The sequence below is a fragment of the Thamnophis elegans genome, chromosome 12, assembly GCF_009769535.1.
Source record: "Thamnophis elegans isolate rThaEle1 chromosome 12, rThaEle1.pri, whole genome shotgun sequence".
Lineage (NCBI taxonomy): Eukaryota > Metazoa > Chordata > Lepidosauria > Squamata > Colubridae > Thamnophis > Thamnophis elegans.
The window spans coordinates 18,610,131-18,636,817 of NC_045552.1; the positions used below are offsets into that span (position 1 = coordinate 18,610,131).

The following is a 26,687-nucleotide window of genomic DNA, read 5'->3' on the forward strand; positions in this document are numbered from 1 at the left end:
AGTTTCCAGCACTCCCACGCACGTGAAAACCAGCTGGCCAGCATGCCATAACCCAGAAGAGCAATGGGCAACGGCTCATGTGCCCGGAGAGATGGCTCTGGGTGCCACTTCCAGCAAGCGTGCCATAGGTTCGCCATCATGGATATACAATATTGTTTTTGCTTCCCTCTAATCAAGGTTGAAAAAAAAAGTTAGCATCTTTTAAACCAAAGTTTGGGAAACTATCTCCCCGCCCCTCCGCCATCCCAATAACGAAACTACTTTGTCCTTTTCTCATCTGCCAATGGAAACTGGACCTCCAAAATATATTTATTTATTTAAAATATTTATGTAGCCACCCACCTTATATCGAGCTCTGGGTAGCTCCCAACCACCAATTAAAACAACATCATTAATAAAACAATGTAATACAGATATCTATTAAAACCATAAACATTAGAAAAAATATGGATGGTACATTTGATTTAATCTCACTAGAGAAGCAAACCCAGGCCAAATGCATTGAGCAGGAAATATTGTGCTATAGAGAGCAAAATTATTATTTTTTTACATCTGGAGTCTTACCTTTGGCAAAATCTCTTTTCTCTCCTCTGGAGCTGCCTGTCCATTCTGCAAAGCGAAAGAGCCAAGCATCCATTAGCAAGGGGCACAGCATTAAGAAAAACCAAGCTATCTTAAGTACCTAATTCTTTTTTGGCTTGAAACCCAAAGGAAACATCCATAGTTCAAGTTCTTTCTGTAGAAATCGCGTGTTTTACCTGTCCCTGGTTTAAACTGCCAACTTTAGAAAAAATTAGACAACTACTGGAAGCCCCAAATTTGATGCGCTGAATGAAAATAAGAACAAGTGAGACGGCATCACACAAAAGTTCTTGCTGCGTGTGAGCCAGTAAACAAAACAGAAATGCCCAAGAACAGTTTAATGTGCCTTCCAGATCTAGAATTATTGCTGACTAAGCTGCAGCAAGGTATGATTCTTAAAGCAACAAAAATATTATGAACCCATTTTGTTTTTGCACTGAGCTAATTCTCTCTGGTTTGTTTAGCAGTTATTTCAATAGTAGGCTAGAATGCATTAGCACAATGCTAATTCCCAACTTAATAAACTAAGTTAAACAATCTGGTTCATTGCTAGATATGGATGCAGCCATTGTGTCTTGCCTTGGCAGAGATCCAATGGAGGATTGTAGCTCCTCATCAGTGTGCACATCTGCATTGCCAAAGGTTAGCTAAGAAAGAGAGTTATTCTGGCTTCAAATCTTTGACTTACAACCACAATTGGGAGTAGACTTTCCACTGCTAAGAAATGCAGATGTTAAGTGAATCGCACAGTCATTAAGTGAATCCAGCTTCTCTCCTTGACTTTTGTTGTCAGAAGCCAGCTGGGAAGGTCATGAATGGTGATCACATGACCTAGTGATGCTACAACTGTTGTAAATACTTGTCAGTTGCCGAGCACCCAAATTTTGACCATATGACCACAGGGATGCTATGACAATTGTTAAGTGGGAAGACTGGTCATAAGTCACTTTTTTCAGTGATATTGTAACTTTGAACAGTTGCTAAACAAATGGTTGTAAGTCAAGGACTACCTGTAATAGAGTCTGTCTACTTGAACTGCCTGATTTGCTCGTCTGAGGATCTCATGCCCAATGAGCCAGATTGGATGAGGTCTTCTGAAAACTCCTAATGCTATTCTTATCCAAAATACTCATACTAAATCCATTCTAGGGATGCAGCCATGAAAATAGCAACGCTCACTAATCAGAGGGAAAGGTAGGGGGACTCTAATGTTTCCAGAAGCATTGCTAGAAGCATGAGCCGTGGTGGCACAATGGTTAGAATGCAGTACTGCAGCCTAGCTCATTGTTCATGCTAGGAGTTCGTTTCTCAGCAGCTCAAGGTTGACTCAGCCTTCCATCTTTCCGAGGTCGGTACAATGAGGACCCAGACTGTTGGAGGCAATTTGCTGACTCTGTAAACCTCTTAGAGGGGCTGTAAAGCACTGTGGAGTGGCATATAAATCTAAGTGCTATTGCTATTACAAACACTGAAAGGAAGGAGTGAGTTACCCTCAAAATAGATCAGCGAGCTGACACTCAACATTCTGTACCCATTAAACAAGTACAAGCCTAATGGGTACAGAATGCCAACTGACAACTTGTGAAAAGTATTCAGGAAGTATCTCTGAGGTATCTATGAATGTGAGAAAAAGAGAAAGGGGGAGAAAGAGAAAGACAGAGAAAGAGAAGAAAATCAGAGCAAAGGAAGGAAGGAGAGAAAGAGAAAGAAAGAAAAAAGGAAGGAAGGAAGGAAGGAAGGAAGGAAGGAAGGAAGGAAGGAAGGATAGATAGATAGATAGATAGATAGATAGATAGATAGATAGATAGATAGATAGATAGATAGATAGATAGAAAGAATATGCATGGAATGGAAGGGGACATCCTGAAAGAAGATATGGTTTGCAGGCATCGTGAACAATAGTCCCACATATTCATCTCCTTTTGCTGCAAGTCAGTTTTATAGCCTGAAACCTATCCGAGACTAACCGACTGTCATGCCAGTTCAAGGGAAGGGCAGGAAGCATATTATCAGCTGTGAGAAGTTGTGTGGAGGGGAAGGGAAATTTTATGGCATTAGGATGTTTGCCATTTTAACATGAGCTTTTCCGCCTTCTGAACCTCCTTCAGGAAGGGGGGGAAACAACCAACGTCAGTGAAATGCAAAAGGAAGCTTCCATGTTTGCTGCCGAGTTCCTAACACAACACACAGACATTTGATCGCTCGAAAGGGACAGGCTGGGCTAGTGATGGCTAACCTTTTTCTAAAGGTGTGCCAAAATTGTGTGCATGCGTGCTATCGTGTGCGTGCGTGCGTGCCCACCCACCTGTGCATACACGCACGACCACTCCACCCCTCTGGGGGACAGGGGGAGGCCGTTTGTGCACTCCCCAGGCTTCAGGAAAGCCTCCGGAACCTGTGGAGGGTGAAAAATGGTCCAACAGCCCAAACGGAAGTTCGGGAATAAACTTCCGGTTGGCCCGTTGGACCTGTTTTTCACCCTCTCTAGACTCCAGAGGCCTTCCTGAAGCCTGGGGAGGGCAAAAACAGCCTTCCCCAGCCCTCCGGAAGACCGAAAATCAGCTGGCTAGTGCACACATGCCTGCCAGATCTAAGGGCTGCCTTGCCAGCAAATATGGCTCCGCATGCCACCTGTGGCACACATGCCATAGGTTCGCCATCACGGGGCTAGGCTTTGCTTCTATCATAAGCAGGCGCTTCCCACAGTCTTCCACAACTGCCTGTTCTTTTCTCAAGCAGCTGCAGCCAGGTAGAGGCAGGCAGGGGGAGGGAAGCCAATTCCGATGGGCCGCATGGCTTTCTGCCTCATTGTAGCAGCAGCCTAAGCAACACTTGAGCTCCAGGCCAGATGGAGCGCAAACCGTGGTCACCGCCTGCTCTATATCCACAAGGTGAGCTGCAGAACAGAGGGGCTCTTGGCTGCAAAGTTGTGTGGCACCATGGGTAGTGCTGAAGCTAGCAGGAGTGCGCTGGAAACATCTCCAGGCACCCAGAGAGACAGCACTCCCGGCCTTTGCTGGATCAGCTGATCTGCGGTCTGTAGTCAAGGCGCCTAGCAGTCATGAGATAACCGGGAAAAGGAAGGGCTGCCTCCTGTGCTGGCCACGCCCACCCACTTCACTAGGGCTTATATTAGGCCCACCCTGAAAAATCAGGCTAAGGGTTATTTTGGGGGTAGGTCGTATTTTTGGGGAAACACGGTAGGCATTAGCACATTCCAACGACTCTCTGCCTACTCAAGATTTCCTTATCCCAGTGTTTCTCAACTTGGGGAACTTTAAGGTGTGTGGACTTCAACTCCCAGAATTCCCACAGTTGGTTGGGGAATTCTGGGAATTGATGTCATGTCTAGGTTGAGAAACACTATCCTAATCAATTTATTCAGACTGAAAAAACTGCTTTGATGGTCAGCAAAACATCTCAAATCAACAAAAAAATGTGTCCAGTTGCCATGACTCAAGCTATAGATAATTCTGGCAAGATTCTCATTTGCTATTTGAAAGTTAAATATTGTAGGTCGTCCTGAGAATGCTTCAGCAAGAGGTCATTGTGTCAGGCAGGTGGAGCAGAGAGAATGTAATCAAATAAATCCTTTACAAGAGGAATGTTTGATCTACCCACATGGAAAGATCCACACCCAAGACATCAGGCACTAACAAACAGAAAAGCAAGCTGGATTTTAACGCAATTCTCATCCCCTATCACAGTGATGGCAAACATTTTTTTGCTCCTGAAGCCTGGGGAGGGTGAAAACCGGCCCAAGGCCGGAGCGCCCATTTTTCACAATCCACAGGCTCCAGAGGTTTTCCTAAAGCCTGGGGAGGGTGAAAATTTGGAAAAGGATCAAAAATTGGCTGGAGGCAATAACAGGGGTTAAAATAGAATGGAAACCTGAAGTTTTTTTATTAGGAATGTCTGCGAAATACAAAAAATAAATCCAGTATTTAATACTACATATAATTACGGCGGCAAGGATTGCCTTTGCCCAAAAACAAATTAATTCCAAGCGAAGATGAAATAATAAGAAAGGTTATGGATTGTGCTGAAATGGACAAACTAACTAAAGAAATCCAGGGAAAAGAAGAATCAGAATTCTACCAGATATGGGATAAATGGTATAGGTGGATGGAGGAAAGAAACAAGAATCAGTGAAGGAATATAACAAAACTCAAAAAATAATAGTTATGAGTAAAATAAGAGGGTTAAGAATGGTGAAATCCAAAGGAAATACAATAGAAGGGGAAATAATATAAGGTGAGCGGTATCGATTGATAATTGCTATTAGAAAGAACAGGAAGCTCCTGTTCATATTGTATTGTATAAATGTGGTGCATGTCTAGGTTTTGTGTGTGTGTATTTTACATGTTTGTTAATAAAAAATAATATATATATAAAAAGGAAAATATCCTCCCCTACTCACTGGAAGGCCGAAAATCAGCTGGCCAGAGCGCATGTGCGTACTGTAGCTGACATAGGGCAACGCCTTGCGTGCTCTCAGATATGGCTCTGCCTGACACCTGTGGCACACATGCCAGGTTCACCATCATGGCCCTATCCCCTCAATGCAAGTTTTTCTTCTGTCCCATGTTGTTGGAATAAAAGGTAATAACGCTTAAATAAAATCAAGTTAAACATTTATATCTTCAGAAGCAGGAAAGCAATATATTCACAAGAATGCCAAAGCCACAGGCAAGCAACAGCTGGTTTCACTTTTCCTTCAACACCACCAAATCTTGTTTAACATCAATGATTTCTTTTATTAGACCACCTACATCCTGGCCACCATTCTTCAATCTATCCTCTCTGTGGACTGGGGTTCTTGTTTTTTTCTTTATTCTAATTTATATGCGATTAACCTGAGCTTCTAGGGACGCAGTGGCTCAGTGGCTAAGAAGCTGAACTTGTCGATCAGAAAGGTCAGGAATTCGGCGGTTTGAATCCCTAGCAACACATAACGGAGTGAGCTCCCGTTACTTGTCCCAGCTTCTGCTAACCTAGCAGTTCGAAAGCACGTAAAAATGCAAGTAGAAAAATAGGAACCACCTTTGGTGGGAAGGTAACAGCGTTCTGTGCACATTTGGCGTTTAGTCATGCTGGCCACATGACCACGGAGACGTTTTCGGACAGCGCTGGCTCTTCAGCTTTGAAACGGAGATGAACAACGCCCCCTAGAGTCGGGAATGACTAGCACATATGTGCGACGGGAACCTTTACCTTTAACCTGAGTTTGTTAGAGTAAAGTGCAATCTCTGCAGAAGCTGAAACTTTGCCCTCCTTGATGTTTATGTAACTTTTTCATCAAATCCTTGTTTGTGTCAACAAAAAAGAAAGAACTCCTGAAGCCTGAAATTCTGGAAGTGGAATTTTCTTAGTGCCGGGTGCAATGTTTACAAACCGAGAAGCAGAACTGTACTTCAGCCAAGGGTGGAACTAAGTTGAAAGCTAAATCTGATGTATTGAAATGTGATTCAAATGAAATTAAATTAATTAAATGCAGTTAATATGAATGTAGGGTTTTTCCAAGTGTTTAATTGGTTGCTCCTCTAATTATCCTGTCAGATAATAATTACATACAGGCAATCCTTGACTTACGACCACAATCAAGCCCCAAAGTCTCTATTGCTAAGCAAGACAGTTGTTAAGTGAGCCATGCCCCATTTTGCAACCTTTTTTGCCATGGTTGTTAAGTGAATCACTACAGTTGTTGACATATTTTATTTTCCTGGGCTCCAAGATCATCGCAGATGAGGACTGCAGCCAAGAAATTAAAAGACGCTTGCACCTGGGGAGGAAAGCAATGGCAAATCTAGACAGCAGACTAAAAAGCAGAGACTTCACCCTGCCAACAAAAGTGCATATAGTCAAGGCTATGGTTTTCCCAGTTGCAATGGATGGCTGTGAAGGTTGGACCATAAGGAAGGCTGAGCGCCAAAGAATGGAGGCCTTTGAACTCTGGTGCTGGAGAAGACTCCTGCAAGTCCCTTGGACTGCAAGGCGATCAAACCAGTCAGTCCTAGAGGAGATCAACCCTGACTGCTCTTTAGAAGGCCAGATCCTGAAGAGGAAACTCAAAGACTTTGGCCACCTGATGAGAAGGAAGGACTCCCTGGAGAAAAGCCTGATGCTGGGAAAGACTGAGGGCAAAAGAAGAATGGGGCGACAGAGAATGAGGTGGCTGGATGGAGTCACAGAAGCAGTAGGCAAGAGCTTAAATAGACTCCAGAGGATGGTAGAGGACAGGAAGGTCTGGAGGAACATTGTCCGTGGAGTCGCAAGTCAGGATGGGTCAGACACGACTTTGCAACTAACAACAGCAATAGTTGTTAAGTGAATTGTGTGATTGCTAAGTGAATCTGGCTTCCCCCATTGATTTTGCTTCTCAGAAGCTCCCTAGGAAGGTTGCAAATGACAATCCAGGATGCAGGATGCTGCAACCATTGCCAAGCAACTGAAGTTTGATTGTGTGGCTGTGGGGGTGCTGCAGTGGTCACAAGTGTGAGTCACTATTTTCAGTGTCATAGTAACTTTGAATAGTTATTAAATGAATAGTTGTAAGTCATGGGCTACCTGTACTCAATGGGAAATGAAATGTAAGGCAATTGGCTGTTAATTTCTATATTACTAGAATTATACATAAGCCTATTATTTTTATATGCATTGTTATCTCAGTACACACTGTTAATTGGTTCCACAAAGTGCAATGAGTACTAAAAAGGATGAGTACCAAACCAACCATGTGACTATGAGACCTTTTGTTTTGGTCAGGAAGGACTTCCTATCGGTCCCTTTTCTTTTGTCAGCAACCTTCCCAGTATGGCCGACTTCCTGTCTGCCTTCTATGGTTGCACCCCGCTTCCTTTTGCAGCAATCTTCCCAGCATGGCCAACTTCCTGTCTGTTCTCCACAGCCTCCCACTCTTCCTATCGCAACACATTGAGTACTAAACAAATGCCGAGTACTAGGACAATTTTTTCATTTCAAAATGCATTGTGTACCAAACTTGACCAGTTTTGAAACTTGAGTACCGAGATACCGCTTTACTAACATCACTGCAAGATTACTATATGGTATAAAAAAACGCAGAAAGATTCCACAATACCCACAATGGAGGAAGATGGCTGGTGAAGAAGGCAGAATTAGCAGCAATGGCAAAATTGTTTGCTTAAAGAAAGATCCACAACTATATTTATGACTGGAACCGCCTTATGGACTTTTTCTTGAAACAAGGAAAAAATGAACTGGTGATGTATGGATTTGATGGTAAGAACGGTAAATTAAGGAAAGAAGGGAACGATGATGTAACCTTAGGAACTGTGTAAAATATAAATGTACTTCTAAACATATCTTAAAATTGGAAGTTACTTCTTTATTACTTTTTTCTTTTTTCTTTCCTTCTTTCTTTCTTTTTTTTTCTTTTTCGCTTTTTCATTATTTTTCTCTGTCCTTTTCTTCAATTAGAAATTTATATTGGTTTCATTCTGCTGATTTTAAAATTTTTAAGAGAAAATTATATATAAAAATCACTTAGAAATGTAAGGGAAATTTCCAGTTGCTTTGAAGTATTCTGAAACAAAAACCACACACTTTTGTGTGGTTAGCTCTATTTTGGCTTACTTCTCTGTGCTGTGTGCTGCTAATAAGCCATCTCCCAGAATTATGCTTCAGTAAAATTTTTAAAACACTGCGGGACTCTAATATTCATTTTAGTAAGCATGTATAAGAGGGTTGGAGGTGTTAGTGAAAGAAGAAGAAATAATGGAAAGTTTTCCCTTTAGATTCCTCTAATTCTAAAGTTGTACAGTAGTGGAATTTTTTTTAAAAACAAACACACCTTTTCTTCTGTAGAGAAAGGAAAAGGAAAAATTAACCTCCTAATGAACATTAGACATCCCGAAACTTATTGGGACATCATTTCAGGAAAAAATTCATTACTTAAACAGAGAAACCGAAACAGAAACGTGGGCAGGCAAAAAGCCAGTGAGGAATGACTTTTGATTTCCTGTGGGCTTCCCCACTGACTTTCCTTATGGGAAGCTGGCAGGGAGTATTGGAAATGATGATATCATTGCGGCTGATTACAGTGGTGTGATACTGGTGATACTGAAAGTAGCCGCAACTTTGCCACACTTCAATCCCATAGCAGTCATGGGTCCTGGATTTTGAATGAATACACAAAGTCCTGCAATTCCAAAATAGGGAATATGTATTGCCTCACTGTTGAACCAAACCTTAACAAAACCAGAGATGCAGTCAGTCCTAAAGTCTGTGGAGAACTTAAGAAGCTTATAGACAAATGTGGAATCATTTTTTTCCAGCAAAGGATGTTTTAAGTGTGCAAAATCTTTATGAAGATTTGCTTACTTTTTTTTCCAGCCTGAAAGCAGGAGGGAATTGCATTGCCAATTTTCAGCAGTAGGCCACAGGAAGATAGATGGAGCTCCAAATGAAGGGGCTATATTCAATCCATAGTTGCCCATCTCTAGTTTAAACTTTGAGACTCTATAGCAGTGCTGAAACTGGAGCGCACAGCCCGGAGCACCAGAACCTGGAAGAGAGCAGCTGGCTGGTGTACATGTGCGGGCAGCTCCTCTTCCGGGTTCCATTGCGTGAACACCAGTTGGTTGATGCACATGTGCGCAATGGAACCCGAAGAGCAGCTGTCTGCTGTGTGCATACGCACTGGACCAGCTGTCCGGGGCACATGCGATTGATGGAACCCGGAAGCAGCTGGCGACGACGTATATGCCTACAGAAAAGGCTCTTGTGTGCCACATCTGGCACCCATGCCATGGGTTCACCATCACAGCTCTATATAGATAACAATATGTTTTACTTTGCCCAAATTGTGGATGCAATCAAGGTCCCAAGGAAACAATTCATGAAATGTCTTTAGTTCATAGCGGCAAGCCCAACTTAGTCCTGAATACTGTACTTAGCACAGGTAGTTCTCGACTTACAACAATTCATTGAGTGACCGATCAGTTAGAACATCATTGAAAAACATGTGACCTATGATCGTTTTTCATACTTTCAGTGGTTACATGATTGTAAACATGTGATCAAAACTTAGGCACTTGGCAACTGCCATGTATTTGTATCATGTGATCAGCTGCAGTGCCCTAGGATTATGTGATCCCTTTTGCAACCTTCTGACAAGAAAAGGCAGTAGGGAAGCCAAAGTCAAGTAACAAAGGTGTTACTAACAACAACTGCAGTGATTTATTTAACAACTATGGCAAGGTCGTAAAATGGGGCAAAACCCACATAACAATTGGGCTCACTCGAGGTCATAAGTTGAGGACTACCTGCATTTCACTAGTGCTGAAGGGGGACCTCCAGATGCTGATGAACTCCATCAACAGTTCCCAGCATTCTTCATTATGGAGAGGGATTCTGGAAGTTGGCTGGGGAATTTTGATAGGGAATTGATGTCCATTGGTCTTAAATTTGCTAATGTTGGACACCCCAGGCTTAACAAATACTTGATCTCCTATGGCAAGACAGAATCATATAGAAATTTTGCAGATATAGATTAACGGAGTTGGAAGGGACTTTATAAGTCATCTAGTCTAACCTCCCGCTCAAGCAGGAGACCCTACACCATTTCTGACAGATGCCAGTCCAATCTCTTCTTGAAAGTCTCAAGTGATTAGTTAAATTTAGAACAATTATAGTCAAATGAAGGTTGAGGTATGATGATAGTAATATATAAATATACTTGATTTAAAATATTATGATTTGATATGAATTGTAGATGATGACTGTGGAAGGGATGCACGGAGGTTTGTGTAACCAATTGACACACTTTCTACAATTTGTAATGGAAGATGGTTTTGTGGTTTTTGTTTTTGTGTGTGTGTGTGTTTTGTCTTTGTGTTTATTCAAAAATAAAAAATAAATCTTTATATTAAAAAAAAGTCTCAAGCGATTCCAAAGGCAAAAGCTGTTCCATTGGTTGATTGTTCTCACTGTCAAAAAGTTCCTCCTTATTTCTAGGTTGAATCTCTTCTTGGTCAGTTTCCATCCATTATTCCTTGTCTGGTCTTCAGGTGCTTTGGAAAATAGCTGGACCCCTTCCTCTCTGTGGCAGCCCCTCCAATATTGGAACACTGGTATCATGTCTCCCCCGGTCTTTCTCTTCACTAGACTAGCCATGCCCAGTTCCTGTAACCGTTCGTCATATGTTTTAGTCTCCAGTCATCCTGGTCGCTCTCCTCTGCACTTTTTCTAGAATCTCAACATCTTTTTTATAGTGTGGTGACCAAAACTGGATGCAGTACTCTAGGTGTGGTCTTACTAGGGCTTCATAGAGTGGTATTAGTATCTCCCTTGATCTTGATTGTATCCTTCTGTTAATGCAATTTAGGATTGAATTGGCTTTTTTGGCTGCCGCTGCATACTGCTAGTCCATATTTAACTGGTTGTCCACTAGGACTTCCAAGACCCAGCTCACAGTTGCTGCTGTTAACCCTGGTTTCACCCAGTTTAAATGTATACTTTTGGTTTTTCTTACCTAAATGTAAGATCTGACCTGTCTCTACATTGAATTCCATTTTGTTACATAGGGCCCAGTGTTCATGTCTGCCAAGATCAGAAAACAGACGGGAAATCAACAAACACATTTGGGCATAGGTTTTAGTGACTTGTTTGCAAAGCCATTTTAAACACGTTTAACTAGGTTGATCGGTTTAAGTTCTGCTTTGGGGCATCTCCTCATGCAACTGTTTTGACATCTTGCATAACCTGGAAGCGTATTTCAACAGCATAAATACAATTTGATCCAAGGCAAGCGAACAGGCCCATGAATTAGGATCAGAAACTCATTAAAACCTACACCGAAGGAGAACTCTCAATCCTGCCCATGCAAAGAAAGCTGATCCCTGTAAATGTAAAAAAAAAAACATTTTATGCTGCACACAGACCTAGAGGAATCAAGCTACATTCAAATGTCCCTGGAGACTGAGATATTAGGTTGTATTATGTCATGTGCAAAGCACAGCAGTTTTTGTTAAGTGTTGATCCACAGGGGCACAAGGGCAGACCAAAAGAGTTCAATTTATGTGAGGAATGAATTTCTAAAAACAACTCTACACATCAAGTAAGGGAGGCTTAGGGATCTGTAGAGGAAGATTTTTAGCTTGTTCCAAACACGTTGCCCAGAGCTCTTTAGGAAACCCTCTGACAATTGCAGCAGCACAAAACGGATACACATTACAGAGGAAGTATGCATCAAGGTCAACAGTATAGTTGGGGCATGTGGTATTTGTGTGTGTGTGAGGGGGGGGGAGGGAGGGAGAGAGAATGAGTTTTGCTCTTTGCACTGGTCTGCTCTTTAAGGGGGGGGCAGGGATTGCTGCAAGGAGAACATTGAAGGAGCTCAAGCGTATTCTCCTGGAGTTCTTTGAACCAAGCCCTTTCAGATTAGGGCAGGTACCAATATACAATCAAAACCAGAGAAAGGAGATCTTGAAAGTGTCAGTGCCTTTTAGGCAACGTTTATTGCCAAATGGTCTAGTCTTATGAAAAGAAGGACTAGGGGAGACATGATAGCAATGTTCCAATATCTCAGGGCTGCCACAAAGAAGAGGGAGTCAAACTATTCTCCAAGGCACCCGAGGGTAGAACAAGAAGCAATGGGTGGAAACTAATCAAGGAGAGAAGCAACCTAGGATTAAGGAGGAATTTCCTGACAGAACAATGAATCAGTGGAACAACTTGCTTCCAGAAGTTGCGAATGCTCCAATACTGGAGGTTTTAAAAAGATGATGAATAACCATTTGTCTGAAGTGGTATAGGGTTTCCTGCCTAAGCAGAGGGTTGGGCTAGAAGACCTCCAAGGTCCCTTCCAACTCTGTTATTCTGTTACACTCTCCAAATTAAAAAAAATGCTTCTAAAGAAGAATATCTGTAGCTCAGGGTTGAAATAATAACGTTTCTCGCGAATGTTTCATTACTAAACTAGGTAACGTCATCAGTGCATCTGGCATTGTTATCTAGTTTGGGTAATGAAATGTCTGCAAGCTCAGAGAGCACCAAGGACTCCCCATAAAAATATCCTTCTCTAAACATTGGCTCAGAATCCACCCACAGACTTTAACTGTCAATCCCACACACTGAGCTTGCAGTACTGCAAAACCAAAAACACCGTATTCCTCGACTTATGACCACAATTTGGCCCAACATTTCCACTGCTAAGCAAGGCAGCTGTTAAGTGAGTTTGATCCCATTTTATGACCTTTTTCCCACAGTTATTAAGCAAATCCCTGCAGTTGTTAAGTGAAACGTGCAGTTAATAAGCGAATTGGCTTCTCCCATTGACTTGGCTTGTCAGAAGCCAGATGGGAAGGTTACAAATGGAGATTGCATAACCCCAGCAACTGTCATAAATACATGCTAATAGCCAAACGCCCAGATTTTGATCATGTGGACTTAGAATGCTGCATGCCACTTTTCTCAGTGTCACTGTAATTTTGAATGGTCACTAAATGAATGGTCGTAAACCAAAGACTACCTGAATTTTAAATACAACTAGCCAATAGCCAGGGTATTTATTTATATGGGGAAAATGTCTGGATCAAACGTAATTTCTAATGTTGGATTTCCCCCCTTACCAGACAGAGCCCCCTTGTGGAGTACTGTGAAGCTGTTATCATGGCAATTTCCACTGTACAGTAGAAGCCATTTTACGGCAGTACAGTAGAAGCCACTTTAAGGCACAACAGGCTGTATCTTAACAGAACACACACCCTGGTGAGTGTCTTACCCCCACAGTATTTTTTCCCAGAGAATAAGTCATCTGTTGGTTGAAATTGCTCAAGGCGTTCCAGAGTTATGCTGGAACACACACACAAACACACACACACACACACACACAGAGATTAGCATATCATGAACATAGCTTCATCTATTTCTTAGATTCAAAAACATTTATCTCAAATTTAAAAACATTTTTTTCCTTATTTAAACCAAGAAGCATATTAAACTTTGCTTTAACAAACAGATCAATAAGGCTGTTCTTCAGACTCTTGTGTCTGTTATTTAAAAAACTGATTATTTGCTTTTAGTGAATTCATTATTAAAGTATTTATATTGGCAGGTGTATAAGAGAACTGAAGTTTTGGAAAGGTTCAAAGTCCAGACAAAGAGTTTGAAGAAACAGGGGCTGTATCCTGCCAAAAACACACAGCCCTCTGATCCTGTGGGATTAATAAATAAACCCCAAACGGGTCAGGATTAACTTTTCTTGGAGCTATTTACTCCATCATAAAACAAAACATTTCCACCGGATGAGGAAACCAAGCCATCCACACTTAACCTAGCCACTGGAAATAAATACCCTTTCTTTTCCAGGTGGTTTAGTGTCCTGCTTGTAATTTCAAGCAAAGTTTGTGATCCGAGATAAAACAACTCTCCCCATTGATATGTATTCATTTTATGTGTTCATGGCCATGTTATACTTATTTATATCCATCTATTTGTACCAATCTCATGCGATAATGTCCATGTCTATACTAATAGCGATTACCTTGTACCAGTGGTGAAATGTAATTTTTTTTGCCACCAGTTCTCTGGGCGTGGGTTGGTGGGTGTCATGTGACTGGGTGGGTGTGGTCAACTCAAGAAAAAATAAAGCATTTTTTACTACCTATTCGCCTGATTCGTTAGTAAAAAAAATGCTTTAAGAAGTGAAAAAAAGGTTCAGCTGTGCCATGCAATTGTGGGTACCTTTTTTCACATCTTTAAGCATTTTTTTCCTGCTATTTGACCGAACCGGCAGGAAAAACATGCTTTAAAAGGTGAAAAAAAGAGCTTCCTATGATCGCGCGGATCAGCTGTGAGCCGCATGACCGTCAGAAGCTTCCCCCCCCCGCTTTTTAAAGCATTTTTTCCTACCTATTAAATAGATAAATAAATAAATTTTAAGTTGGAGATACTAAAAATCAAATAGACAGGAGCTTCACACGGTCACTGTCAAACATCCACAGATGATATTCCCACCAGAAGGCTGGCAGCCAGAGAGTCAAGGACACAGCTGTGCTGAGATCGTTACAATGCTAGAAAACCCTTAATAAAGCAGAAAGCCAACCCAACTAATTCAAGTATTCAAGTCATGTCTACAGCAGTTCCAAAGTTCAGATTCTACTCCTCATTCTCTCAATTTTACAGCGTAACTAATTAAGATTTTGAGAAGCAGTTGGTGCCTGTGCATCCTTATTGTACAGCATCTCCATGGCTGTTAACCTCACCAGCTCTTAATTTCATTTATTTATATATTAATTCATTTATAAGGCCACCATGTGGCAAATCTAATTCTGGCCAGCAAACAACACAGGAAAACAATTTTTTAAAAAAAACCTTATTAACAAGCTTTTGGCCTCACAGTAATCACTAATGGAGCCAACCCTGGTCCTTCTATAAAGGATTAACCTGGGGGGTGGGGGGAATAGTCACACTGGATCAAATCAGCAGACTCTTGGCTGAATCCCCACTCCCTCCACACTCCAGGGGAAGGATACTGCAAAATCCTCATTCCTTCCCCACTCCACTAACCTGTTTTCCAGTTCCGTTCTCCTGTGCAGGCAACAAAAGGGTTCCACCACAAAACCGCGGAGGACAAAAGCGCGGTCGACGAAAGCGCACATTTGACGTCATCACAGCGCGACGAAAACATCGCGCTGTGATCGAAAAATGTAAAAATAAAACGAAAACCTTACCCTAACCCCCCCAAACCTAACCCTAAACATAACCCTAAACCTAACCCTTAACCTAACCCTAAATCTAACCCTAAACCTAACCCTTAACCTAACGCTAAACCTAACGCTAACCCTTAACCTAACGCTAAACGTAACCCTAACGCTCTAAACCTAACCCTAACCCTTAACCTAACCCTAACCCTAAACCTAAACCTAACCCTTACCTTTATGTGAATCGGCTTGCTTTAATTTTATTTTTATTTCAATTTTTAATTTTTTTCGTCGCGCTGTGATGACGTCAAATGCGCGCTTTCGTCGATCGCGCTTTTGTGGACCGCGGTTTTGACGGGTCACAAACAAAAGAAGACCCAGCTGAATAGCTGGGGCTCGGGAGGAAGTGAATAGATTGGGGGGCAGGGCCAGCCAGAGGTGGTATTTGCTGGTTCTCTGAACTACTCAAAATTTCCATTACTGGTTCACCAGTAGCAAGCAGCTCATTTCTTTGGGTTGCTCTTTTCAACAAAGGTGTAGAGCAGGGGTGTCAAACTCAAGGCCTGGGGGCTGGATCCAGCCCGTGGAGTGCTTAGATCTGTCCCACGGGGCTGCCCTAGAAACAGCAAATGACTGGCCCGCAGTGCTTCTACCACTGAAAATGGAGCTTGGGGGACTGTGTGTGACTCTCTCAAGCTCCATTTTCACTGGCAGAGGTTACAGGAGGCCGTGATAGTTGAAAACGGAGCTCGGGAGCCCGTTTTTGCTGGCAGAGTGCTTGGGCCACTACAGGGGCCGCCCCTGACATGAGTGACGTCAAGCTGGCCATGCCCACCCCGGGCCCCCAAGATCAAACACAACCCTGAGGCGGCCCTCAATGTGCTAGTCATTCCCGACTCCAGGGGGCGGGGCTCATCTCCGTTTCAAAGCCGAAGAGCCAGCATTGTCTGAAGATGTCTCCCTGGTCATGTGGCTGGCATGACTAAATGCTGAAGGTGCATGGAACACTGTTACCTTCGCACCAAAGGTGGTTCCTATTTTTCTACTTGCATTTATTGCTTTTGAACTGCTAGATTGGCAGAAGCTGGGACAAGTAACGGGAGCTCACTCAGTTAGACGGTGCTAGGGATTCGAACCACTGAACTGGCGGCCTTGCTCGATAAACTCAGGTTCTTAGCCACTGAGCCATTACGTCCCGTTGCAGGAACTGCTCATAGTCCCAATTAAAGCTGCTGCCTTTCCGGCCAGCGTGGATAGCATGCATGGAATGAACGAATGCAAGGAAAAGGATTAAACAGCTGAAATGAGCCAAGAAGAGAGGTGAAAAGGGATATATCATGAAGAGGGAAAAGAGGGGGGAGATTTCAGCTTCCAAACCATTTGGGCAGAGAACCACCTGCATTTTGGGAAGGGGGAGACCTTTCTAGCTCACCTGCTATGCATAAGATTGGAATAAGTTGGAACTCTACAAATGCTTTAACATGAGCAAAAGAAGAGTCTGTTGCTATTTTAGAGCACTGAGGAAGCATCCCAAAATATGCTGTGGTATAACAAACAATGAATTACAGGATATGAGGGTGGGCAGGCTGGCATGGTCCCCCATACCCTGAGATGTATTGGGACCTCGGTGCTCGCCCTCCTCCTCTTCCTCTTAACCTGGTCATGGTTACTTAATGTACCCTTATTAGAAAGCTTCTAACTGGCCTTCACAGGCTGCCCATACACACCAATTATATTTTCCTTAAGGCAGGGAAACTGGAATAGTTTGAAAATCATGGTTTCTGGTTTAATATGTTGTATGAATGCAGCCAACTGTGGGTCAACAACTTATGGTTTAGCATTATAGATAAAGCCAACCTGTGGCTACCATATATTCTAATTCAACACTTCCCAAGCTATTATAAGAATAATTTATTCTCAGTACTCCAATTATCACAACTTTAAAGCTGCTGATGTAGAAACTGCATGTGCCAATGCTCACTAACAGTCAGACTGATACAGGATGGGCTTTTTCACATCCAGAATATTCACAAACTTTGCAATCTCTGAAAGTTCCCTAGATTTTCACAACGCTTTCTTTTAAAAATATGAACCCACTAAAAAGAGGAAAAGGCCTGGCACAGTACATTTTTCAATACAATGGTACCTGGGTAACCAGACTGCTTTGAAACTCATTGAATTTGGTACTCGGTGCATTTTGACATGAAAAACTTGTCCTGGTACTCATTGTTTGTTTGGTACTTGAGGCACTGCAAAAGGAAGTGGGGCTCAACTGCAGAGAGTGGGCAAGAAGTCAGCCATGCTGGGATGGTCACCGTAAAAGGAAGTGAGGGACAGCCACAGAGGGTGGACAGGAAGTCAGCCATGCTGGAAATGTTGCTGACATCAGAAAAGGGGCAGATAGGAAATCCTTCCTGACCGAAACAAAAGGTCACATGGTTTGTTTGGTATTCGTCCTTTTTAGTACTCTACAGAACCAATTAAGGACAAATACTGAGATACCACTGTATGTAGTTAATTTAAAGTGTGGGGGGGTATTAAAAAGATGTATGCACTGACAGCCTAAAGTGCGATTGCCCCTGCCAAATATCTCTGATGGTTCTTGCAGGCAAGCAGCTTTTTCCTACCCTGCTAATCCCACACCTGTTATCTGCTGAGCCCCAGAGAACACAAGTCATTTTTTGGCTTCCCATACTTATCCTGCACCAGGCTCCCTGCCAGAGTGTTCAGATTCTACCTATAACTGTGAAGACAGTTATTAGTTTGTAATGGAATGTGAGAATGACCTTGGAAGATGGAAGGAAGAGAAGCTGCCCAGGAAATAATCAGATAAAAGGGAGAGGAGCCCACAAATGAGTAATGGGCAAGAAAGAAACTCAAGAAAGGATCCACCATAAGTAACTGGGTGGTAAAAAAAAAGACAGTGGGAGATTTGTACTTTCAGGCTTGCAAGTTTCTGTTCATATTCTTATAAGTTTAAATTAGTTCATCTTGTTGTGTTTCCTGTCTGGTCTATCTTAGGAGGTTGACATGGCTCTGGTGTTATGTGAGGACGAGGCATTTAAAGAGTGTATCACTCTCATTTTGTGTAAAGATTTGCTCTTATAACCTCACCTATGGAGAAGGGCCAATTTAAGTGGCATGAGTTTCTATCAGAACAGGGCATCATTAAGCTGTTACTGGGCAGGCAGTTGGGAGGAACAAAGCAATAAATTTGTTTAACCTTCTTTTTTTAAAAATTAAAGTTCTAGAATGTGTTTGAATACTTATCGTACATCAGTTAGCTCCAAAGTATATTTCCTTTCTTGCTTCCTGGTTGAGTTTGTTTGCTTTTGATAAAAAGCAAAGGAATATGGCCTGACTTTGCCAGGTCTTGCTATCCGCCTCGAATCAGTCAGAACTACCAACCTGATGGTGAGGCGGAAATGGGGGGGAAAGCAAAGAACTTTTAAATAAAGGAGAATATTTATAGCTCAAGGTTGAAATGAGGGGCGCTTGGTGCTCTCCTAGCTTGGTGGTTTTCTTGCAGACCTTCCATTACCCCCAATAGGTAACATCAACAGTGCTAAAAGAGGGTGGGGTTTGCATCCATCTTATATACTAGTGGCTTGCCCTATAACCCACTGGAGGAGTTGGTCTTAAGAGGTTCTTTGCTTGGGTTGCTTACTGTTAGCTTGTTTGGCAGTTCTTCAATTGGGGTATTAGATACAAATTAACAGAGTTGGAAGGGACCTGGTAGGTCATCTAGTTCAAACCCCCCGCCCAAGCAGGAGACCCTACACCAGTCTCTTCTTGAAAGCCTCCAGTGATGAAGCTCCCACAACTTCTGAAGCCAACTTCTCTTTCAATGGTTGATTGTTCTCATTGTCAGGAAATTTCTCCTTATTTCTAGGTTGAATCTCCCTTTGTTCAGTTTCCATCCATTATTCCTTGTCTGGCCTTTGGGTGCTTTGGAAAATAGCTTGACCCCCTCCTCTCTAACTCTCCAAAACTAACTCTCTGTGGTAGCCCCTCAAGTATTGGAAGACTGCTATCATGTCTTCCCTGGTCCTTCTCTTCACTAGACTAGCTGTGTCCAGTTCCTGCAACCGTTCGGCGTATGTTTTAGCTTCCAGTCCCCTAATTATCTTGGTTGTGTTTACTTCTTGATTGTTGGACTGATACTAATAGTAAACAGCCCAAGCAAAGAACCTCTAAGACTGACCCCAACAACACTGTCCAGTTGTAAGCCACTAGAATATAAGCTGAGAGCAAACCCCACACCTTACTAGCACTGATGAGGTTACCTAGTTTGGATAATGAAAGATCTGCAAGAAAACCACCAAGCTCAGAGAGCACCAAGGACTCCTGAAAGAATTTTTCATCATCACAGAGTAGAAATGTTATCTACCCATCCTTCAGTTGGCATAAAACTAGCCTGAGATGAAATGGACTCTCTCATTCTATCTGGTAATAAAGCCTAACAGAATTACACACTTTGCATGGCTCTTGGATGGTATTGGCATCAAGAGAAGAACCCTACAGGTAGTCCTCAACCTATGGCCATAATTGAGCCCAAATTTATGTTGCTAAGCAAGAGAGTTAAGTGGATTTTGCCCCGTTTTACGACCTTTCTTGCCACAGCGGTTAAGTGAATCGTTGCAGTTGTTAACTCAGTAACAGGGTTAAGCTGGCGGGGAAATTCTGGGATTTGAACTCCACACATCATAAAATGATTAAGATTGAAAAGCATTGCTCTACTCTGTTGCACAATTAGCCCAAGGCCTAGATCCCCAGCAGGGTACTGGGGGCACTCAACTGTCCAAAATTCTCCAGCCAGCAATGCCAAGTCCCTTGACTCACCTGGTTTCTTATCTTAAACAATGTTTAAAGCAAACACAATGAAGCTTCCAGCATAGCTTTTATTTGCAAAAGTGCTTTTTTTTTTTCGTATTTATTGGACATTTATAGGCCGCCCTTTTCCCTGAGGGGACTCAGGGCGGCTTACAATCAAAAAGGAAAGGGAGTGTAGGACAGTACAAAAAGAAATGTGAACAAAAATAAATTAAACAATAAAACTCAACATTCACTCAACATTCGGGAGGGGCGAAAATAGACTTATCCCCAGGCCTGACGGGCTAGCCAGTTCTTGAGGGCTGTGCGGAAGGCCTGGACGGTGGTGAGGGTACGAATCTCCACGGGGAGATTGTTCCATAGTGTCGGAGCCGCAACAGAGAAGGCTCTCCTCCGAGTAGTCACCAGTCGGCACTGACTGGCGGATGGAATACGGAGGAGGCCAACTCTATGCGATCTGATGGGACGCAGGGAGGTAATTGGCAGAAGGCGGTCTCTCAAATAGCCAGATCCACTACCATGGAGCGCTTTATAGGTGGTGAGTAGCTTGCGTGCTTTAAGGGGTTGCTTAGAAAATAAAATAAAAAATAGCAGGTAATTGCACCCGGGATTCTCTTGGAAGGGTGCCCACCTGCCAGAACAAATAAAAACAAGGGAGAGACATACATTGGGGGGGAGGGGGAGGGGAGGAATTAGAGAGGGTAGCAGGAAGCTTTTCTACTTTAATGAAGTCTCATTACAGCTGTTTTATGAATGGGCCAATCTTCTGCTGCAACCCCTTCCTGGAATGCCATTTTGGGAGACTGTCCACCACACAATTCCAAATTTAATCCCCCAGCCCCAAAAGGTTGGGTACCCCTGACCCTTAGGGTTAACCCAGCAGCTGGGAAATATTGTTTTAGAAACAATTAATAAAACGTGCACTGCCTGGAGTCTGCCAGGCTCCCTGTGAAAGGTGTGAGCCAATTGAATGCTTTAATGAGGCGACATTATTCTTTTCAAGCACAGAAAAGAAAATAATTTTCGAGTGGGGACAAAGGTGGGGTGAGAGCCCATTGCTTTCCTTCCCTTTTATGGCACAGGAAGTTTAATAATTCCTTTGATTACTTGCAACGGAGCCAGCTACCCATGAAGAATAAATCACAACAGTACACACACAGAGAGAATAAAGATGCCATTAGAAAGATCAATAGCTGATCCTGTGTGCAAGCACACCTAACTAGGCATACAGAGACGCACAGGGTGTATAACTACTCCGGCTGCAAAATGAAGGATATACTTCATACAGCCTTGAAAGAACTGTAATTTACTCTTTTAACAGCAGTTATCGGAGCTGAACCCCCAACCAGGGTTAACAAGCGAGAACGTCTGTGATTCATCTCCTACGCCTATCTGAATGATTAGCATAATGGCCAGGTTCATCTACAAAAACATAATAGGGCTTTTGGGGTTTGGTTGAGAAACTATGATTTATAAAGCTTGATTTACATTTAGCATACACTTAGCTAAAAGGGTATTTTTAAAAAAACACACCAAGACTTTAATATCATTTTAAAAGTCTTCCGGCCGCGTGGAACTACAGACCACTGTACAGAAACCTCCGTATTGCATTTGGAGCAGAAATGGTATTCAGCCGGTTTGGGATGGTTCAAGCAAACCGGTTGCGGAGATTGTGAATGGGCCTGCCCACCCAGCCTGCCTCTATACCGTCCTATTTAGTCACGTTTTTGAGTCCGGGCACATGCGCAGAAGGCCGAGCGCATGTGCGGTAGGTGCACGCGTGGGGCAAAACAGTGGTAAAAATAAGTGAAACCCACCCTGATTTGGAGTTGAACACCTTCAAAGGCAGCTGTTCCTGTTCTGCCTATTCTACATCACAGTTAACCTGAGAGTTAATTCTGACCTTATGTTACTGTTTTAAAACGAGTTTCAGAGTGCAGAGTGACAAAGCCGACATTCTCTTCCACCGGCTCATTACCTCCACTTCCCAAAGGCTCATTAGTAGCAGCCGGGGCTGCTTTCAGAATGGAAAGTGGACTTCCATCAGCCCCTGCTGCCAACGTGGTCAAAGCTTGAGGGCAATATTGTCCCCAGTAGTAAGAACTCTTGTTTTGGCAGATTTCTTATTGAAATTTAAAGAGACAGGGTTATCCAGTTCCCAACAATTTCCTGCTAGGGCTGCTGGCTTCCTGCACTTGTCACAGAAAACATCTCCAAGGGGATGCAGATGTTTCCCAGACCATCTTCTCACATCCCTACTTATGCACCAGAGGATGCTTATCAAGAGCTTCATGGCTGGTGTTAGGGACTCAACTAGATGCCTTCCAGATGCTTGGATCTTCCTATTGGGTCGTGATGGCTGGCACTGATGGAAGTTACAGTCCAAAACATCTGGAAGAGACCAGCTTGTTTTCTCTGCCTAGATTTTTGGACTTTGACTCTGCTCTTTATCTTATGGGCCAACCTAAGTCTCAGGCATCCTGGCAGCCAACTTTCTCCTTCCTCACCACTCCCTGCAAGTCACCGTTCCTTATCAATGCTTGTCCTCTCTTTACATTTGTCCTTTAGAATGAGTTTGCACCAGCCTGCAGTTTGCTAAGCCTGCTTGGTGGCACCGACCACACTGCAGTTGTTGAAACCCAGCACATCGGAGGAGCACGCATGGGGTGAGATTAATCACACATGCAGTCTGCAGGTAGAGTCCATCCTTCCTTTGCAAAGGGGAATAAACACAACACCAGATCTCTTCAGAGCAGCAATTTCACATCCCTCTCACATTTATTGTCATTTACATATACTGCTTGTAGAAATAAAGATTCCCCCCACCAATCTCTACTTTTTCTACCTGCTTGGACCATTTTCCAACCACACTTTATTCCAGACCGTCAAGATACAGGTTTGGCCATATACAGTATATACATATACTCTGTTATTACATCTTCAACCCCCCCCAAACTTTAACCTTAAACTGTCTACTGTCGACCTCACCTCATTCCTAAGGGGTCTGTGAGGAAGCGTACAGAAGCACATCATTGTGTCTACTGTCTCCACTTATTGGTTGTACCCATTTCATTTGTACTCATGTTTATTCTTATACCTATTATCTTGTAAACGATTGACAAATCAAATCAATAAATAAATAAACTCCAAGAACTAGACCCCTTCCTGGAAAGCAAGCTGACCTCAAGATTGAAGTCTAGATCTTCCCAGAGGTCCAGCCCAAATCCAAGAGGGTCCCCTTCCTCCCCATGTCATGCCTTGCAGTCTAAACCCCCCCCCGGGGGGGGGGGAAGCGGCCTGAGCTGCTCCTCCCTGCCGGTGAGGTTTTCCCCAATTCTGTCCTCCTTAAAGCAGCCCTCAAGCCCTGGCAGCAGACCGTTGCTTCAGCCCAGCGCCAGGAAGAGGAACCGTCCCTCTCCCCTCGGCCAGCACCACCCAGCCCGCTTTCTCAACTCCCTTCCAACAGCCGTCCCCCGAGGGGCGTGGGGGGGGGGGCTCCGGAGGGGCTTCGGAAAGCCGCTCATTGATCGGATGAACCAGGGAGGTTCGGATTACTTTAATGAGGAGGAAAAAGCTCCCCGGGACGGTGCGGTCCCCTTTAATAGCTCCCAGCACAAGCAAGCCAGAACGTTGCTTCGGGGCCAATGGCTATTGTTGTGGAGACGGTGCAAGTCGGAGCAGGGGCTTCCGAGAGCTCCAGAAGCACCGCTTTCACCCGGCGTGGAGGGAGGTGAGGGACAGTGGGGGACAGTCCATCTCCGGTGTTTTCCTCAGCTTGATGAACGGCGCCCCGGGGACCGGCCACCGCCTCCGCTCTTTCCAAGCCACGGTCGCTCCATAACTGAGACGGGGCGGGGGGGGGGGGTCTGAGGCTGCCTTATCCGGTTGTGTGAACGGGCCAGGTGCGGCTCGAGAGCGAGCCTCCCGGGCTTTGAGGAGAAGAATGGGGGGGGGGGGGAGGCGTTTACAGTCCCAGCCCGGCGCTGGAAGCAGAAAAGCTCGGGGCTCCGCTCAGCCAGCCCTGCCCGGGGATAGCGGGGTCTCTCAGCTCTAAAAGTCGGAGTGGGGGGGAGGCTGCAAGTCAGGTCGGGCCAAGGCGCGATACTCCGCTCTCCTTTTCTCTCACGCGCCTCCGGGGAACTCCCGCCCGCCCGCCGCTCACCTCAGCCGCGTCCAGCTCCATGTCGACCAGTTCCACCTCGGGCCAAGGTTCCGCTCCCAGCTGGGCGAGCGGCATTTTGCGGCCGCTTGGGCGAAGGGCTCTCGGGAAGGCTTGGAGTCCGGCGGGCAGGGCGAGCGGGGGACTCTCCTCTGGCGCGGCGCCGGCACACTTGGCGCGCCTCGCGCTCGCCCTCCGCGGCGTGGAGCGCTTCGCAGCCCGGGAAGGGGAAGGCGGCGTCCAGCGCCGGCCCCTGGCGCCCGATTGCTTGCCGCACGGCTGGCGGGGAGCGGGAGGGAGGAGCTCCGCGGAGGGCTTCGAGCGGCTCCCGACGACACCTCCCTTGCCTGCCTGCCTGCAGTCCGGGCTGGCTCTGCTCCCGTCGGCGCGGTCTGGTTGCTCCCCGCTTTTGGAGGTAGCCGAGCGGCTGGTCGAGGCTCCTCCTCCTCTCCTTCTTCCTCCTCGCCTTCCTGGTTCCCAGCCGCTCTCGCTCGGTTAGCGAAGGTGGCCGCGTTCCCACGACACCGTGACTCGTGATTTCCTCTTCAACCCTGTGTTAATCTGCATTTTGCATGCAGGCGCTCAACACCTTTGCCGTGGCAGAGGGAGCCCCGCTTGCTTAATAAGCCCCCCCATGAATGGTGTGTGTGTGATGGCACGAATTCACAGGACGCGGTAAAAAGTGAAATGTGGGTTAGTCATCCCAATTTTCTGGCTGGCATCACGGACTGCACCATTAATCAATCACTTGGGTGGGAACGCCCCACATGCTGGGCTTAAAAAAGGAGTTGCCTCAGGGGCGATTCAGAATTGGTGCGACCCCGTCGTGTGTCCTGCACTATAAACAAGGATGCCAAAAATCATAGGTTCAGGAGGAGAATGAGGAGGGAATCGTACAGGAAAAAAAAACACTGAAAAATCTGCTGCTTTGTAATGTGTCCCGGCTTATTTTACCAGCATGTCCAGAAATCTCATTCTACATGACAGAGTTGTGGAAGACAATCTTCAGTCAAAATTTTGTCTCACGAATACCATAGCATGCCACAAAATAATCGTTGGAGTGAAGCATATTTAAGGCTTCTCAATATACATTTGATTAAAACTCTTGTGTCTGTTGTCTGATTGTTTGCCATCTTGGATTGCGTGAAATGGTGCATCATAGGGCAACAATTTTTGAATCTATGTACCTCAAATGGAGGGACGTGGTGGCTCAGAGTTTGTCCATCAGAAAGGTCAGCAGTTCGGGGGTTTGATTCCCTAGCACCACGTAAAGGAATGAGCTCCCATTACTTGTCCCAGCTTCTGCCAACCTAGCAGTTCGAAAGCATGTAAAAAAAATGCAAGTAACAAAATAGGAACCACCTTTGGTGGGAAGGTAACAGAGTTCCGTGCGCCTTTGGCTTTTAGTTATGCCGGCTACATGACCACGAAGACAGCGCTGGCTCCGGCTTTGAAACGGAGATGAGCACCGCCTCTTCGAGTCGGGAATGACTAGCACATATGTGCGAGGGGAACCTTTACCTTTTTACCTCAAATGGGGTAACTTACAGAATCTATGACTCCCACAGGATTGAGATTTAGCAAAGTTGTGGCTGCTTCCCTGCTGCAGCACTGCCACATTCAGATGATCATCGTTTCCAACACTTCCTGCAGGCTTCCTGCAAGGAAAATCAATGGGGAAGCTGGCAGGAAATCAGAAGTCACTCCCACCTTCACTAGTTTCTCCCCTACCTGTGCTCATTCTACTTCTCTGTTTAGGTAAGGAAATGTCGCTGAAATGATAATACTTTAGAACCCAGTTCCGAAGTTCAATGGTGGAACCTCCCAACCACCACCATGTCGCGCCCTGTGATCACATGACCACATTTCAGGTGGTTGGCAGCCAGCTTGCTTTAATGGCCGGTTGCAATGTTCCATGGTCACATGACCAGACTTTACAACTTTTCTGAGAGCTTCCTGCCTTGTTGGTCTGTTTGGCAAAAAAATGGCCCATAGGAATGAATTGATTTGCTTTATGAGCACTGCATTTATTTTATAACTGCTGCAAAAAAAAAAAGTCATAAAATTGGGTCAGTTACATTAAGTGACTCAACTTACGAACATCATGACTTACAATGGAAATTCCAGAATATTAGTAGAGGGTTGCCTATATTTATTTATTAAATTTATACCCCCACCCATTTCATGGTTCACAGAGACTTAGGGCAGATGTATGGAATGCATTCCAGTATTTTGCTGCTTCTCAGTCTGTTTCATTGTTGTTTGAATTATTAGCATTTGGGTGCTGTTTGTGTCTCAGAAGGACTGATACTCCAATAGGGAATTCAAAATTGGTATGTAGGTCCTATGGCTCAGTGGCTAAGACACAGCTTGTCAATCAGAAAGTTCGGCAGTTCAAATCCCTAGCACTGTGTAACAGGGTAAGCTCC

General features: G+C 44.3%; 1 protein-coding gene across 3 annotated transcripts in view; it reads right to left on the reverse strand.

The window, feature by feature from the left end:
• Window positions 1–24,653, reverse strand: part of RPS6KA1 (ribosomal protein S6 kinase A1) — a 121,378-nt gene extending 96,725 nt beyond the window's left edge. For 2 of the 3 annotated variants that reach the window (XM_032227592.1, XM_032227588.1), the window contains exons 1-2: window positions 24,262–24,653; window positions 565–609 (exon numbers count right to left, since the gene is read on the reverse strand). In XM_032227592.1, coding sequence (XP_032083483.1) covers window positions 565–609; window positions 24,262–24,336 — 120 coding nt within the window. In that variant the 5' untranslated portion in view covers window positions 24,337–24,653. The remainder of the gene's footprint in view (window positions 1–564; window positions 610–24,261) is intronic. The other variant, XM_032227591.1, reaches the window with a different exon arrangement.
• Window positions 24,654–26,687: the final 2,034 nt, after the last annotated feature.